This window comes from Simochromis diagramma, unplaced genomic scaffold (genome assembly GCF_900408965.1).
Source record: "Simochromis diagramma unplaced genomic scaffold, fSimDia1.1 OVJJ01000510.1, whole genome shotgun sequence".
NCBI classification, from domain to species: Eukaryota; Metazoa; Chordata; class Actinopteri; order Cichliformes; family Cichlidae; genus Simochromis; species Simochromis diagramma.
In genome coordinates this window covers 328,621-345,834 of record NW_024387326.1, presented here as the reverse complement: position 1 = coordinate 345,834, position 17,214 = coordinate 328,621, and the positions used below count along the sequence as shown (strand labels likewise).

The window sequence follows — 17,214 nt, the reverse complement described above, 5'->3', positions numbered from 1 at the left end:
TATATAATATTTGCTTAAATATTTTAATATAAGTCGTGTGCAGTTCTTTATATGAGACAAAGTTTTTCTTTAAGGAGGAGTTTATGCAAATTCAGATTTTTACGCATGTGTTGCCAAATATAACAAAGGCACTACATGGGAGATTTTCATGACTGTAGACTGAGCAGAGAGACATGACTAATACAATGAACTGTCATGAGTTTACCTTTGTTTTTCTGATAGTGTCAGTTTACTGGGCTGGTAAGGACAGCACATTTCTCTGCAAACATTAAGATATGTTTGATATAAAGAAGCTAATTATGTTTTTGTCTGTAGGTACTGAGGGTCAAACACTGACTCAGTCTGAACCAGTGATTAAAAGGCCTGGAGACTCACACAGACTGACCTGTACATACTCAGGGTTCAGCAGTGATATTAATGGTGCTTGGATCAGACAGGCTGCTGGAAAAGTACCAGAGTGGGTTGCTTGGATCCGCCATGATAGTAATGAAATCTACTACTCTCAGTCAGTCAGAGGCCGCTTCACCATCTCCAGAGACAACAGCAGAAAGCAGGTATATCTGCAGATGAACAGCTTGGCAACTGAGGATTCAGCTGTTTATTATTGTGCCACAGAGCCACAGTGACACAAGAGGAAGAAACGCTGTACAAAAACCCATCAAACTAAGTCAAACACTGATTTTAGTTTTTTTCCCCCCAAATTAAAGAAAAATGCATTTAATTGACTCACACTCAAAACAACAATGAAGTTGGTTTTGTATAGTTTTGCAATAAATAGTTTTTTGTAGATGTTTAAATGTAAATGTTTTCATCTGCCATGTCGGAATTGAAAAGATTTTTCCAACACTATATTTGTTTTTTTAAATAATATTTCCTTTCATTTGTACTTCTCTCTCTCTCTCTCTCTCTCTCTGTGTGTGTGTGTGTGTGTGTGAGAGAGAGAGAGAGATGTACAGTAAGAGTGCCACATTTGTGTTTTTTTCTCCCATCATCTCACTGACTGGATTACGTCATAGTACTTTTTCTTCCTCTCTAAATTGTTTATTGGTGGCAAACAGCAAAATTGTGCATTACCGCCACCAACTGGTGTGGCGTGTTGACAGAAGTGTAAAAGAAATACATGAATGAATGAATACATCTCCCACATGCAGACATATATCTGCTCATTAGTGCTGGACAATGTACCCAATGTACAACTGAGGCCTAAACTTCTTTGGTGGGCTGTACTACACAGCAAGCCACTGTCAATTAATTTAATTAAAAATTCAACAAACAGAACAAACACAGATGAGTGGTTCAGTGACTCAGTGAGGCCTTGCAGATAGCTGTCAGCCAGCCTGTCAGTCAAACCAGTCACTTTAAAGAGAATTCTGAACCGGTAGCAAGATTTAATATAATCATTTAAAGTAGAAATATTAAACAGTGAGAGTATAATGGTAACTGAGCATTAAAGAGTCCAGAAATTCTACATACCAAAATTATGTTATGTTTTAGATGACAGTCGTCGGTGCCCATATTAAGCAATTAAACCTTAAAAAACAATATTAAACAATTGCTAACCTTTTCTGTTAATGAGCTCAGTGTTTGTTAGTAATCCCTGTGAGCCAAAACCACCTAAAGCTCAGGAGCTAATTTTTTTTTATTCTTAAAAAAAAAAAACTTTAGCAGAGTCCAATAATATAAGTATGCAGCTGGAAATGAAGACAGCAGATGCACTTTGAAACTGAAATGACAAGTGGAACCCACTGAACCAAGAACAAGCACACTGGTTTAATCTTGCATATTCAGAGCTATAAATTTATTTGCATTCTTTTACAGTATGTTTCATTGGCATTTCAGAAAAGGTCCTCAAAATACACATATGTAATCTGAAAATGTGTTGTGTTCTTTTCTGTGTCATATTTGACTGTTATCAAACAAAGGAAAAGTGCATTTTTAAGGAATCTTAAACAGCGACAAGTCCATGTCTATGTATTTTATTAGGCAACAATAGTGAAAGAGTTATAAAGTTATATATAAAAAACAAATAAAAAATAAGATAATGTGGTTTTATTTAATATATTCTTTTTTAATATGTTAAGGAGACGTAGCCACATAAAGGCAATCAAAAAAAATAACTGCTTTAACTGGGTTTTCTGTGTTTGATGCAAAATTAACGCTGTCTAAGACACACTCTCAGAAGAGATCCCTGATTTCAAGACTTTCCTTTCCTCTTTGAGTCAACATATTAAAAATTGTATGAATGGGTGACCTGAGGAAAAAAGTCAATACATATTATTTTTATTGCATTCAGAAGGTTGGCCTGAATAATTAAAAATGTAATGTGCTAACTTAAAGGAGAGGGTGTGTGTTTGTCTTTGAGGAGGAGCTGATGCAAACTATGATCTCTAACATGTTTGAAGACATGATGCAGAACATAAGACAGGGAATACACGATTAACCACCACTGTACTTGAAACAGAGACAAGTGGCCTTGACAATGAATCATCCTGAATTCATGGTTGTTTTTCCCATGCTTTCAATTTATTGGGCTGGTAAGGAAAGTGCAGTTGTTTTAATAACATTGTTATGAAAGTGAAATGATAAGCTTGGAAAATGATCATGAATTATTCTTGTTTGTCTGCAGGTACTGAGAGTCTAACACTGACTGAGTCTGAATCAGTGGTTAAAAGGCCTGGAGACTCCCACAGACTGACCTGTACATACTCAGGGTTCAGTGGTAATTATGAAACTGCTTGGATCAGACAGGCTGCTGGAAAAGGACTGGAATGGATTGCTTACATCAGTGGTGGCAGCAGCTATAGCCACTACTCTCAGTCTCTCAGTCATTCAGAGGCAGATTTACCATCTCCAGAGACGACAACAGAAAGCAGGTGTATCTACAGATGAGCAGCTTGACGACTGAGGATTCAGCTGTTTATTATTGTGCTCGAGAGCCACAGTGACACAAGAGGAAGAAACACTGTAAAAAACTCACCACATCCAACCAAGTCCGAATTTGCTTTAAGCTTTTTAGAAATGAACTGAAGATTAATGTCTGACCATCACCTGTCAGTTCCTGGACAGCTGATCAGTCAGCCTGCAGGTAAAGGGAGGAAAAGTAGTGAGAGCTCTCACTATGAAGACTCACTGAAGAAAAAGTTCAGCATTGACTCAGACACTTCAAGCATTCTCTCATTTAAAAACTCAGTGAGTCACAAAGAAGCTTAAAGACGGTTTACTTTAGTAATTCAGAAACTGTGCTTATTTTTATAAAGATCAAATATATACAGGAAACATACAAAAAGGCTTCTCCATAAGATGAGTGTAACTATCAACAATACACATTCAGAGTTAGCATTAACATATTAATTCAAATCAAATTATTTTTTGCCTAGCTTATTTATGTACAGGATTTATATTAAGTTTATATATCTATATATTATGTATTACAACTACCGGTATGTGGCAGCAATTTGTATGGACGGCAATCCTCCATAGAAGCAGGACTTGTTACATTTAGTGCCTGAGCAGTACACATGTCTGAATGAGGAGAGCAGAGCAAACCAGTCTGTGGTGAATGGGTGGTCAAAAAGTGACCACATGTCTTATTGAATGTCAGGAAAACAGATGGACTCTTTTGGGTCTTCAAAGAATGTAACTGTAAGGGCAGATGAAGTGGATTTAGTTGATGACCGTGGTCTGCATGCAGAGGAGGGCTGCTGAGACTGTTTGTAAGTGACAGGGTCAACTTCTTACAGGAGTGGCAGCAGGTCTTCAAGGTCTTCTGGAGCTGAATGGGTGCTGAAGACGAGGCCAAGGACGAGGATGTGAATGGAGACGTTGGGCTCGTGTGATTTAGTTGTAGATTGTGATGTTGAGAGGAGGGCTCCTGAGCTTGCAGTGATGGGCACATGCATGAACTGCATGTTGGCACTTTGGACATATGTAGTTTTATTTAGAGGACCACTCTGGGTTTTCATTGGCGTGATGCCTTCTTTCTGTTTCGGCCTTATCAAAATATTTGCTCCGTTCATCCTTTGAGAGCAACTTCTACTGTGGACAGAAGATCACAACAACACACTGTCAGCACATATAAATACACAGTTAAAGTCCTACTACACATAACTGCAGTATGCATGCACAAACATGGCCATGAAACATTAAATGCATAAATATATGCAGTTACACACTTACTCTCATTCCCATGACTGCATTTACAGCTGCACTCCCAGTAATGTTCAATTCAGCTTTGATTTTTTCCCCTTAAGATACAGCATGAATGCATTTGGTGGTTTCTTGATGTATAGCCTGTCTTCATCTTGTGTTTTATCTACAGGAATAAAACACAGAGTAAGAGCATGTGTTGTCACTGTGCGTGAGGACAGTAGTGTAAAAACATGAGTAAAGCGGTGAAACTGAATGAAATGAGGAACCATTAAAGGAGGCTGATTAAAAGAATTTACACTGACATCTGCAGACAAAGGACAGATACCTGTAAAGCGCTAAAAAAACAGCAGAGAAACTTATTTGGGAGTGCAGCTGTTGGGTGGAGGAGCAGGAGTGACAAAACCACACACCTTCACACCATCCCTACACAGATGGAGAGAAACAGATATGAGAAAACAGAAAGAGTTAACATGAAAATACAGATGTTCAGCTGCTGTGTTCACTTGTGTGTTTGTGTGTTTCACGCACAGTTCTCCAACAAGATGCAGCATTGGAGCATGTTATCTGGCATCTTCAGCACATTACACTTGAAACACACAAAACACACAACAGGTAATGAGACAAGCTGCAACACTGTCATTTATCCACTAGGTGTAAGATGTGAGCTCAGTGGCATGTGCATAAAACTAATTCATAGCTTCAATTTGCTCTGGTGAGTTATTCTTTTGAATTATGATTCACTGGCAGTGATTAAGTTTAGTGATCAGCAAAGCTTCACACCATAGTAATACAAACATAAAATACAAGGAAGGTATGGGTTGGGTGCTGGCCCCAGAATCATTTCCTCAAGAGTGGAAGGAACACTTTTCACTGGCTGAGTGGAAGGTGGCTGAGAAGTTCCATCAAACAACCAGAGGAGGCGCTCTAACACTTTTAACAGAGCTTGCAATGATAACTATAAAGACGTTATGTGTATTTGAGTGGGTGCAAAATGTGATGATATACAGCTAAAAGACAGTGATCAGCACAACACAAGTTTTTGTCCATGTGCACAAACTAGTAACTAGTGCAGCGCAAATAGCTTCCTCTATAAAAGAGCTATTAAGCTGCTAAAATCATCACTACAAAAATCCTGTAAATATATATGTTCTATTTTTTCAGCAGTAGGTTTTGTTGAGAAGTAGACATCAATTCAAATCTCTAAGTAACATAAGTTTTTACTTAATATATAAATAAATAAGAACTAATGAGCTTAAATTTAATGATTAAAAGGTCTGGAGAATCCCACAGATCTACCTGTACATACTCAGGCTTCAGAGGTAATTGTGACTGGATCACACAGGACTGGAGTGGATTGTTTGGATCCGCAGTAAAAGTTTCCATGTCACCTACTCTCAATCAGTCAAAGGCTGATTTATCATTTAAAGAGACAACAACGGAAATCAGGTGCATTGGCAGACAAACAACTTGACAGCAGGAAGATTCTGTTGTTTATTATTGTGCTCGAGAGCCACAGGGACACAAGAAGAAGTAACGCGGTACAAAACACAGCATTTAAAATTTGCAATTTACATTCACAGAAATGATCTCCAACTCAACATGATAAACAATAGAACTGCCCTGATCTCCATTAAGTTTATCATTATTCATTTATTCATTTTGGTTGTAATGAATAGAATCCATTTTGATTTACTTTGTTCATACTTAAACATAAAACACTCAACATCTCATGTAGTCTAAAAAACATAATCTAATGTTTGATTCTTTTTTTTTTTCTTCTTTTTTTTTTGTGTCCCGTTTGGATCTTTAGCCATCAGAATTGTTGTCTTAAGGCCAAGAAAAATGCCAAGCGGATTTATTTTACCAAGTGGATCATCATGGCCTTGCCATATTGGTCCATTTGATTGACCTTTATTATAATTATGAATTTATTTTATTTTCGGTTGCTACAAACGGGACAGACATGACTGGGGGATAGGACAGGGAGAAAGAATGAAAGAAAGAGAGGGAGAGAAAGAAAACCAGAGGGGAGAAGAGACGGTAAGAAGGGGGGGAAGAAAAGAAAAACAAACAAAACACCTGGATCACCTGTATGGAGAAAAAAAAACAGAAGAGAAAGCAAACAACAAAGAGCAACATAATAAAAAAAACAGCACCATCACAATAAACTAGCTAGCAGTAGATAACAGTAGAAACTAAATAATAAACGATATTGCACGCAAGATAGACAGTGCACAATGTGCTTTGAGGCAGCAGCCAAGAAAGGTGTAGTCCGCGTCTGTGAACACCCTGTGTGGATCAGCATGCTTGTATTCCAAAGGTTTCTCCATGTAACGATCTGCTAGGGAGTGTGGGGAGCCATAGCCCCGTCCCCCAGGGACGGGGCTATGGCTCCAGCCTCTCTGTTCAAAATGGGTTTAAAAACATAAACAGCTGTGGGATACTGTTAGTCCGTGATTTGGACAGGGGGAACAAATTGTGGCAGGATCAGCCTGATAATATTTGTATCCCACTGTAACTGTATAAAGAGCTAACATCTCCAAAATATCAGGAGTAGTTAGTCATTATGAGAAGTGTTTGTGAACTGCAAAGCAAGAATGTGGGATACTGTTTGTCCGTGATTTGAACAGCCCAGCGCGTGCTCCCGACAAAGGGAAAATCAATTATGCAGGGGAGACCTACCTTGGCACTTGTGCAGGTGAAACCAAAGCGAAGATATGCTTCACCATATTTTCTAGTCTTTGGCTTAGAATGAAGTTGGTTTGGAAAAATATGCAGCTATGCTTCATCTCCTGCTTTGCGTTTGTGTGGGAGCCCTGTGCTAGCAGTGTCCAAGCGTCTCCCCCCCCTTTTCATACCACGATCCCCTGCAATGGCTCTGCGCCCCCCCTAGGGGGCGGGCCCCACACTTTGGGAAGGTCTGCTCTACATAATATCCTGATGCAAATCTTCACTGTGTGCAGTGTACTTCTGTGCTGCTGACTTGTCTTAAACTTTGTGTTGATCATCAGAGCAGCAGTGAAGAATCTCTAGACTCACAATGACACAGACACTCACTCTGCTGCTGGTTGCTTTTTCACTTCCCTGTGAGTTCTTCTGCTTCTTATTGTTTCATCATTTACCAGGAAACAATGATGGTCAGTCAGCAATACCAGAACATTTTGAAGATCTCTTTATCACATTTTTATCTGTATTCATCTCCGCAGGTGTTACAGGTCAGAGTATGGAGTCCATTCCTTCCAGTCCTGTAGTGAAACAGCCTGGGGAGACTCTCAGTCTCTTCTGCAGGGCATCTGGTTTCACATTTACTTGCTGTGGTATGCCCTGGATAAGACAACAACCAGGAAAAGGACTGGAATGGATAGGGATTGGCTTCTCATCTTCCAGCAGCAACAGTTATGCAAGCAGTTTGAGAGGACGTATAGAAATCACCAGAGACAACAGCAACAGCATGACATATCTGAGCCTTTCCAACTTAAAGCCAGAGGACTCTGCTGTGTATTACTGTGCCAGACACACAGTGGTTTAAGTAATGAGAGAGGCTTTACAAAAACCTTCAGCTATACAGCTTCAGTTTTGCTATACAGGGGGCAGTAGATGATCAAAAATATGATGTTCAACTCACTGTCACAATAACTCCTGTGATATATGTGAAAGCATATTTAAAAAAAATCTAAAATGATTTTATGATAATAGAAATATTATGAAAAAAAGAATAATGTATGTAAACTGTGAGATAGAGAAGTTAATGCAAATATTTTACTTTTTCCTTTGTATTCCAGAGAAAAGGACTTTAAAACAACAAGTAAAACCAAAGACATTTGAAGTATTTACAACATGCTTTTTTAAACACAAGTTTAGCATCTCAAGAGACAATAGCAGGGTTGAACAATCAAAAAGTTACATCTTATGTCTTTTTCCAAACACTTTCCTTGAAACTGTTACAAACTGAATCAAACTCCACTTACACTAGGCTACTGTGTATGTTGCATTGATGAAGGCTGTTGATGTGCTGCTCATGTGGGTCTTCTGTGGTGAATATAATATAGATTTGAAATGTGACTTAAAAAAGGTGTTTCACATACTTCTTCATAAGAGAACATGACACTAAAAGAATCCCAAACTGGACTCTGCTGAAACAGCAAAGATGATTGTAGCAGTAAAACTTTCAGTTGATGATCCAGACGTGGTGCAATGCACGCCTGGATCAGCATCTGAAAGACACGTAGTCAACTTGGTTTGATGGCCAACTTTTTCCTTTCCTTTGACAGGACGAAACATTCAGCAGAACCACATTCAGAGACGACAGCTCTCTGCCATGACTGAGTGGGGTGAGCAAAAAGCACAGAGAAAAAAGAAGAAGCCAAACATTTAGTGGGTTGGTAGGGCTGGATCACAAATATGCAGCCCTGGAGCAAGAGACACCTGACGAAATGTACATGGAGAAAGATGACAGAGAGGAGAATGATGGACAAGCTGGAGAGAAGTCATGCACTTTATTCTATAATTGTACAACATTCTGTCAAGAAAAGTCATAAAATAGTGATTATAGAAAATAAAAGTCTTGCAGGTTGATGGCAAACTGAAATGGACGTCATGCTTATTCTCATGTGTAAAGAAACAGCTGGTGTCACACTAACATGTAGCTGCTGTGAGTGGCAACTGTTTGACATAATGAACAATTAAGGAAACAAATTTAAAAGTGTTGCAGAGACTTGCAGTTAAAACATCCTTCTGAATAATATTTGAATATATTTGAGATATGTTTGCTCCTCCCTAATAAAATAGGGATACCACACTTATGTCCTCTCACTAACTATCTGAAGCACTTCCTTCACTTTCAAGATGATGCTGAGACTGTCTGTTCTGATGACAGTGCTCTGTCTGCCCTGTGAGTCCCTTTATGCTATAATACACTAAGTGATTTTTTCATGATTTTATTAAATTATTTTTTAACTGTTTATACTTCTGGTACTTTGGCAGGTCTGAATGGTCAGGCTATGGAGTCCATTCCCTCCACTCCAGTGTTGAAAAATCCTCATGAAACTCTCAGTCTTTCCTGTAGAGGATCTGGTTTCAATTTTGGCAGCTATGGCATGCACTGGATCAGACAACCTGCAGGAAAAGGCCTAGAATGGTTTGGAACTATTTGGAGTGACTCAAGTAGAACTGAATATATTGCCAGTGTGCAAGGACGTATAGAAATCACCAGAGACAACAGCAACAGCATGACATATCTGAGACTGTCCACTCTAAAGCCAGAGGCCTCTGCTGTGTATTACTGTGCGACAAACACACAGTGGTTTCTGATATGAGAGAAGCTTTACAAAAACCTTCAGCTATATATTTTCATAACAACCTGTAGGGGGCAGTAGATGACTACAAATATTATAACATTTTTAAGAAGACATGACATGAGTGAGAATATTTATAAAACATTTGTTTTTGAAGGTGATTCATAAAGAAAATCAATATGAAAAAAGTATTTAAGCATTTAAACAGAGAGCATGAATAAGTTTAAATTAATCAGTAATTGAAATATGCAGATGAGCACATATATCATCATATATGTAATCCATATAATCATAATCATCAGAATGGCTGCTCATTCTCCTGACCATTTATATTTCACTTACTGCTGAAGAGATTATTCAGAATATGATACATGTTCTTCTACGTCTGAGTGCATATTTAAAATAATGTACTTCTAGACACACAACTGTGAAAACTAATGATAAAAAAATCAGTATGAAAAAATATGTCAACACTCAAGCAAGCACCCTCTGATCACTGTAACACTGCAGGTTTTACAGCTGTGTTCATCTAGCATAGCTCTCCCTAACCAGGAAAATAGCACTGCTAATATCTGTACCACATTACTGGAAAACAGAGAAGGAACTCAAATGTTTCAGCTCATAGTTTAGAAGTTACAAAAGACCATCTCCCATAGAAAGTGAATCTAAGGGAATAAAACCATTGCTAAACAACTCTAAAAAACAAAAGCATACAATTTGATGCAACATATTTTGTTTTTAGATTCATTTGAATGATACGTGAAACAGACAGTTCAGGCCATTCGTTGTAAAGTCCATCTATCAGCCATTCACAATGATGAATCGGCTAATACAGAATAGATAGATGGATGGATGGAGTTTTAATTCCAGTTGTAATGATTTAAATAGTTAATTTAATTGTCTGCAAAATAGATTGAAATGATTCATGAGTTAGCAATCGGCAGCATGAAATCTTTTATTCTAATTTCTTTGACATTCCATTAAATCCATTTTTATTCATATATTATTACTTTAAAGCAAATATCATCTAATCATACTTTATATTGTAAGGTAAAGTCCTAACAATATTACAAAGAAAAACCATGACAGTGGAGAAAAAAAAGAAAAAGGACCTCCTGGAAAGCTTGATTCAAGAGGTGCCATTATCTGTAATAACTGGAAAGGATGAAAAAGAGAAACCAAGAGGTGATGAACATTATAAAAAGAGCACTGCAGATTGGGAAAGTCAAATCTGAAGCATAGAGCCCTGGAGCCAGAGCAACCCACTGAAAGGTAGGGCCAAAGAGGAGAGTGGCCAAACTAGAAGAAAAAGGAGAAATAAATTTAATTAAAAAATATTACAATACAATAAAATATTGATCATGAAAAAACCCTTTTGTTGCAAGAGCCATCATATGTCTTGTGAATAAAAGTTTTCAATTATTTTCTGTGCACTTAATGTTGTAAAATAAATACCAAATAATGTTTTCAAGAGAAATCTAAGTTGACTGAAAGTACAGTAGGGAGAGAGTCAAACTTCCTTTAGTTGAATGAAACCTCCAGGACACCCAGGCTCACGGAGGGCATCAATCTGTTGTGATCAGGTGGGGTGAGTAAAAAGTCAAGAGAGAAATGAAAATGTTAAAGAGACAATAATTATTACAACCATAAATAGTCAGTAGGTTGGTAGGAGGAGATTCAGATGAGATTAGAAACATGCATCTCTGGGCAAGAGTTTCCTGGAAAACAATACCCAGAAAAAGAGTGAGTACGATGTCTTTTACTGCTAAAAAACTATTCCCATCAACAAGGGAGTCCATGTTTGGAAGAAAAACTAATGCAGAAGTAAAAGAGTGAATTAAATGCAATGTTTTTATTTTGAGATGCATTTGAATTTTATGTCACCCAGATAGTTTAGCCCCTCCCTATTGAAATATACACAGGATACTCAGGTTCTTTTAATGACTGGCTCTCAAAGTACTTGCTTCACACCTTCTCTTTCAAGATGTTGCTCAGTTTGTCTGCTCTGCTGACAGTGCTCTGTCTGCCTTGTGAGTCACTAGAATTTATAATACAGCAGGTGGAAATTACTCACATGTACTTGAATTTGTTTCTCACATTACTGATCTTTCTTTATTTATAATTTTCATGTTTTTTGGCAGGTCTGAATGGTCAGGCTATGGAGTCCATTCCCTCCACTTCAGTGTTGAAAAATCCTCAGGAAGCCCTCAGTCTTTCCTGTAGAGGGACAGGTTTAAATTTTGGCCAAGCAGGAATGCACTGGATAAGACAGCCTGCAGGAAAAGCTTTAGAATGGCTGGGGGTTATATGGTATGATGCAAGTAAAACAGTGTATGCGAGCAGTGTGGAAGGACGTATAGAAATCACCAGAGACAACAGCAACAGCATGATGTATCTGAGACTGTCCAGCCCAAAGCCAGAGGACTCTGCTGTGTATTACTGTGCCAGATACACACAGTGGTGTACAAATATATATAATATATATTGTGATTCTACAATATATAAAAGCCATTTTAAAAGTATTTTCTGATAATAATAAAATAATATGAAAAAATGTATCTAAACTTTTAAGGATAATTTCAGAAGAATACATAGACAAGATATATAGTCAAGATTTTAGATTCACATAAAAAACAAATGTCCAGTAGTTTTTACATGAGCACACTGTTGTTAAATAATATATCATGAAATAAATATATGTTTATACATTTAATATATTTTCCGAGTTAACACAAGGTATGGCAAACACAGTAAAATCAAAAATATTTCATCATTATTTAGACTATACTTTTTCAGTTATCTAAAGAGTTGTTCACCATCTGTAGAGATAATAGAAAGGTGGAGGTCAACCTGTCAAAAAAGTATCATTTTGTTTTTTCAGTGGCTGATGTCATGAGGTCACGGAAAGACGTGAAGGAATGACAACTGGGATGCTCAGAAAACCCAACTGCACTAATTTGTACTGATGAATGTTGTCAGATTTACTGTGGTTGTGAGTTAAACTTCTAGGAAATAAATACATTTATAAAGAAATGAAAACATTTTTTGTTATTTTACCGTCCATCCATTCATCCATCCACCTTCTTCCGCTTTATCCGGGGCCGGGTAGCGGGGGCAGCAGCCTAAGCAGAGAAGCCCAGAGCTCCCTCTCCCCAGCCACCTCCTCCAGCTTATCCGGGGGAATACCAAGGCGTTCCCAGGCCATCTGAGAGATATAATCTCTCCAGCGTGTCCCGGGTCTGCCCCGGGGCCTCCTCCCGGTGGGACATGCCCAGAACACATTAACCCAGGAGGCATCCTTGTCAGATTCTCTTTTATTTTACTTTGGGGTAAAATCAGGAAAAACTAAAATAATTATCTTTGTATTACTAATGAGTGATCAAACCCTGCTGAGTAAAACATGATTGAACATACATATTACTTGTATATCTGTTTGTTTGGTTAGCTTGATACTTTCTTTTGATAAACTGATTAATGATGAGGAGAAGCTGATGCAAACTCAGGCTGTTTCCATCTTTGAATATGTGCTGCAGAATATAAAAATGGGCACGACAAGATTGAGCTGCACCACTAAAGACTGGCAGAAAAATGGCTTTGATGATAAATTCTCATGAGTTCATGGTTGTTTTTCTTTTCTTGTCAATTTACAAGCCAAATAAGAACAGATTCGTTTAAAAAATAAAGATAAATTTCAATTCAATTCAATTTTATTTTATTTTCTTTTATTTATATAGCGCCAAATCACAACAACAGTTGCCTCAAGGCGCTTTGTTTTGTAAGGTAGACCCTACAATAATACATACAGAGAAAAAAACCCCAACAACCCACATAGTAAGGAGGTCTGGCCCGGATCTGGTATCAAGCCGGCACTGCTATCTGACTTCTGGCATGATAAGACGTATGATATCCAGATATGAGCCAGGCCTGGCATAGATGGCACTGTCTATGTGATGGCATGCCATATCTGGCTCGATTGTGGTTTGGTTCATGTGGCCCAGGCCCATAGAAAACAGGTCTGGCCCGGATCTGGCATCAAGCTGGCACTTCTGACTGACTGGTGTCATGTCAGAGTGTATGTAAACCAGATATGAGCCAGGCCTGGCGTAGATGGCACTGTCTATGAGATGGCATACCATATCTGGCCCAATTGTGGTTTGGTGTATGTGGCCCAGGCCCATAGAAAACAGGTCTTCCCTGGATCCGGCATCAAACTGTCACGTCTAACTGACCCGTGTCATGGCAGTGTGTATGCCAACCAGACGTGGGCCAGGTCTGGCAATGAGGCACTATTTATGTTCCTATTTTCCTATTTTAGTTAGAAGACCCAAATATATACTGCTATGGTAGCCAAAGTTTCAAATGCAGGTTTGACAGGTTTGTGAGTTTACACTTTATCCAAAACCTTGTGATGGTTTACTCATCTGTGCCAGTGGGTGGCTGTAGCTCAGGGGTAACAGTAAAAATTCACCACCCAATTTACCATCTGCTGACAAAACAACAGAAAGCAGCTGAGAGAGAGAGAGATGCATGGAGAAAACCAATCAGGAAACCTTAACAAAAATGCCACAAACTCCACACTGACATGAAGCCACAAGAAGAGAGGCTGTCACCCCACTTATGGTTACAAGACCAGACCACTTAGATAAGAACGCTTTTTATCAACTTTATTAAACACTAAATAACTCATCCAACACTTACTTCCATGAGATAATAGAAAATGCTCTGTAATGTAATCTTTACTCATTTGTAAAAAAAACAAACAAACAGCAAAACCAAACAACAAAAAATGTTTTAAAAATGCAATACTCCTAAACCATGCAGAAGTCCTGTACTTAGAATTTTGTGCTGATTTTGAGTTTTGAATCTTAAACATATCTGAGTTTGAAATTTTGATTGAGTTTATTTAGGTTTTATTTAACTTTAGCCTTTAGAGTTTGGATTTGTATGTTAGGTTGAATGTCATTCGTCATTCATGCTGAGTGACAGTTTTAATGTATTTTACTTTTTTGTGGAGGTTCAGATGTTTGATAAAACGGTTTCCTGGTTTAGTGCTGGTTTTTAAGCAACAGCTTGTTGTTTGTGAAACTTTTTCAGAGATGCCATCAACATGAACTTTAGCAGTAACAAGTCATATTGTTCCCACAGTATTAATATCTTCATAGAACATGTGTTTAATAATTAGCACTTATGGAGATTTTCATACATTTTGAGAGAAAATTATTATCTATTTTTTCATAAATAATAAATATAATTTGTGCATTTATAAGATTTATCTGACTAATATAAGTGATGTGCAGAGGATTGTGTGACTTGACATGTGTTCCTCTTTGAGGAGAAAAAACTGATGCAAATTCAGATTTTTACATAAGTGTTGCCAAATATAACACAAAGACTGCATGGTTGATTTACACAACTGTAGACTGAGCAGAGGGACATGACTTTTACAATGAACTGTCCTGCCTTTATGTTTGTTTTCCTTATAGTGTCAGTTTACTGGGCTGGTAAGGACAGCACATTTCTGAAACATTATGAAATGTTTGAAATAAAGAAGCTAATTTTGTTTTTGTCTGTAGGTACTGAGGCTCAAACATTGACTGAGTCTGAATCAGTGATTAAAAGGCCTGGAGAATCCCACAGACTGACCTGTACATACTCAGGGTTCGGTTGGGATATTCATGCTGCTTGGGTCAGACAGGCTGCTGGAAAAGGACTGGAGTGGATTGCTTGGATCCACTCTAATGGTAATGAGATCCACTACTCTCAGTCATTCAGAGGCCGCTTCACCATCTCCAGAGACAACAGCAGAAAGCAGCTGTATCTGCAGATGAACAGCTTGACGACTGAGGATTCAGCAGTTTATTATTGTGCAAAAGAGCCACAGTATCACAAACCATCAGCAGAGCTTAACAAAAACCTCTCGGTGCCTGAACAGTTATAACATGAAACTACCAGAGGAGGAGCTCTAAGATAACTGATTATTATTATTATTCAAGGGAAAGAAATGATAGAGGTAGTGGTTGCGCAAATGCAAATTCTGATACATAGTCTTATACGTATGGGTTATGTAATTAGAAAACTGGGACTATGTGATGGATTTACAGCACTGTAGACTGGACAGAGAGACTTTTACAATGGACAGTTCTGGATTTGTGTTTGTTTTTCCTGTCCTCTCAGTTTATTGGGCTGGTAAGGACAAAGTATTCTTTCTTTTAACATTATGAATTTATATGCTTGAAATAAGAAGCTAATTATTTGTTTATCAGGTCCTGAGGGTCAAACACTGACTCAGTTTGAATCAGCAGTTAAAAGGCCACAGACTGATTTGTACATACTCAGGGTTCAGTAATTATAGTAATGTTTGGATCAGACAGGCTGCTTGAAAAGGACTAGTGGATTGCTTAAATTGCTTATGATGGTAGTAGCAGCCACTGCTCTCAGTCAGTCAGAGGACGGTTTAACATCTCCAGAGACAACTCTTCTGTCACTGGCCCACCTTCTCAGAAGAGGAAGCAATGCCATATGAAAACTCAAAAACACAGACACAAAAAACACAACACATTTAGAGAAATAAACTGCACTTTGACATCAACAACACGCTGAAAGAAACACTAAAAGTGCAAAGGCATGAAAAACACCTAGGATCAGAGGAGTAACCATTTTGATGATACTTTGTTCATAATTACATGTACTGTATGTAACCCAAATACAACTTACTCTATGTTAGGGGAGAAGCTGGATATGTGTAAAAACAATCAAAACACAGGAATTTCAGTTAACTGTGACTTTAGTTATCAACAGGTAATAGGTTCATAACAGAAATGACAACCTGGGCCTTTCACAAAATGAAATAAAATTTAAAGTCATTGTCCTTAATTATTTGAATTGTTCCTTTAAAGGGTATTTGGTTAGGTTGGAACCTTATCTTCAGTTTGTTCCTCAGAGTTATAGAGGGTCGATGGTCAGTCAAGTCAGAGAACAGATCAGCTGATCTGTCAGTCAGCAATTTATACACTGCCCCCAAAAATATAAAAATCAAATTCAGCAACGTCACAATTAGAGAGGTTACATATTTAATTATATCACATTAGTTATAGTAATATCACTTTCTCACTTTAAGAGCACTCCTGCCACTACTTTACATGCATGTTGAAAGTTAACACAGTGAGGCCATTGTAATGGGAGACATTAAACAGATAGTGAGGCTCCTTCTGCTTATCAGGGATGTAAATCCTTAGGTGAAGGCTAATCCTTTCTAATCCTTTCAATTTATTGGGCTGGTAAGGAAAATGCAGTTGTTTTACTAACATTGTTGTGAAATTGAACTGATATACTCGGAAAACAGTCACTAATCATTCTTTTTGTCTGTAGGTACTGAGAGTCAAACACTGACTGAGTCTGAATCTGTGATTAAAAGGACTGGAGACTCCCACAGACTGACCTGTACATATTCAGGGTTCAGCAGTGATATTCATGCTGCTTGGATCAGACAGGCTGCTGGAAAAGGACTGGAGTGGATTGCTGTCATCTGGGGTGACAGTAGTGGCAGCTTCTACTCTCAGTCAGTCAGAGGTCGGTTTAGCATCTCCAGAGACAACAGCAGAAAGCAGGTGTATCTGCAGATGAACAGCCTGACGACTGAGGATTCAGCTGTTTATTACTGTGCTCGAGAGTCACAGTGACACAAGAGGAAGAAACTCTGTAAAAAAAACTCTGCAGTTTGCTTTCTGCCTTTCACAGTCACGTAAATTAAGTACAACATAGCAATCATACT

General features: G+C 38.1%; 1 long non-coding RNA gene and 1 gene segment (V, D, J or C); both read left to right on the top strand.

The window, feature by feature from the left end:
- The first annotated feature begins 85 nt into the window (after positions 1–85).
- On the top strand, positions 86–15,396 carry LOC120717898. The segment is given in 2 exon segments: positions 86–240; positions 15,017–15,396. Coding segments are annotated over 2 exon segments (432 nt in total).
- On the top strand, positions 478–2,983 carry LOC120717923. The gene is made up of 2 exons (XR_005692300.1): positions 478–554; positions 2,874–2,983. It is a non-coding gene; the product is annotated as an uncharacterized LOC120717923 (long non-coding RNA).
- Positions 15,397–17,214: the final 1,818 nt, after the last annotated feature.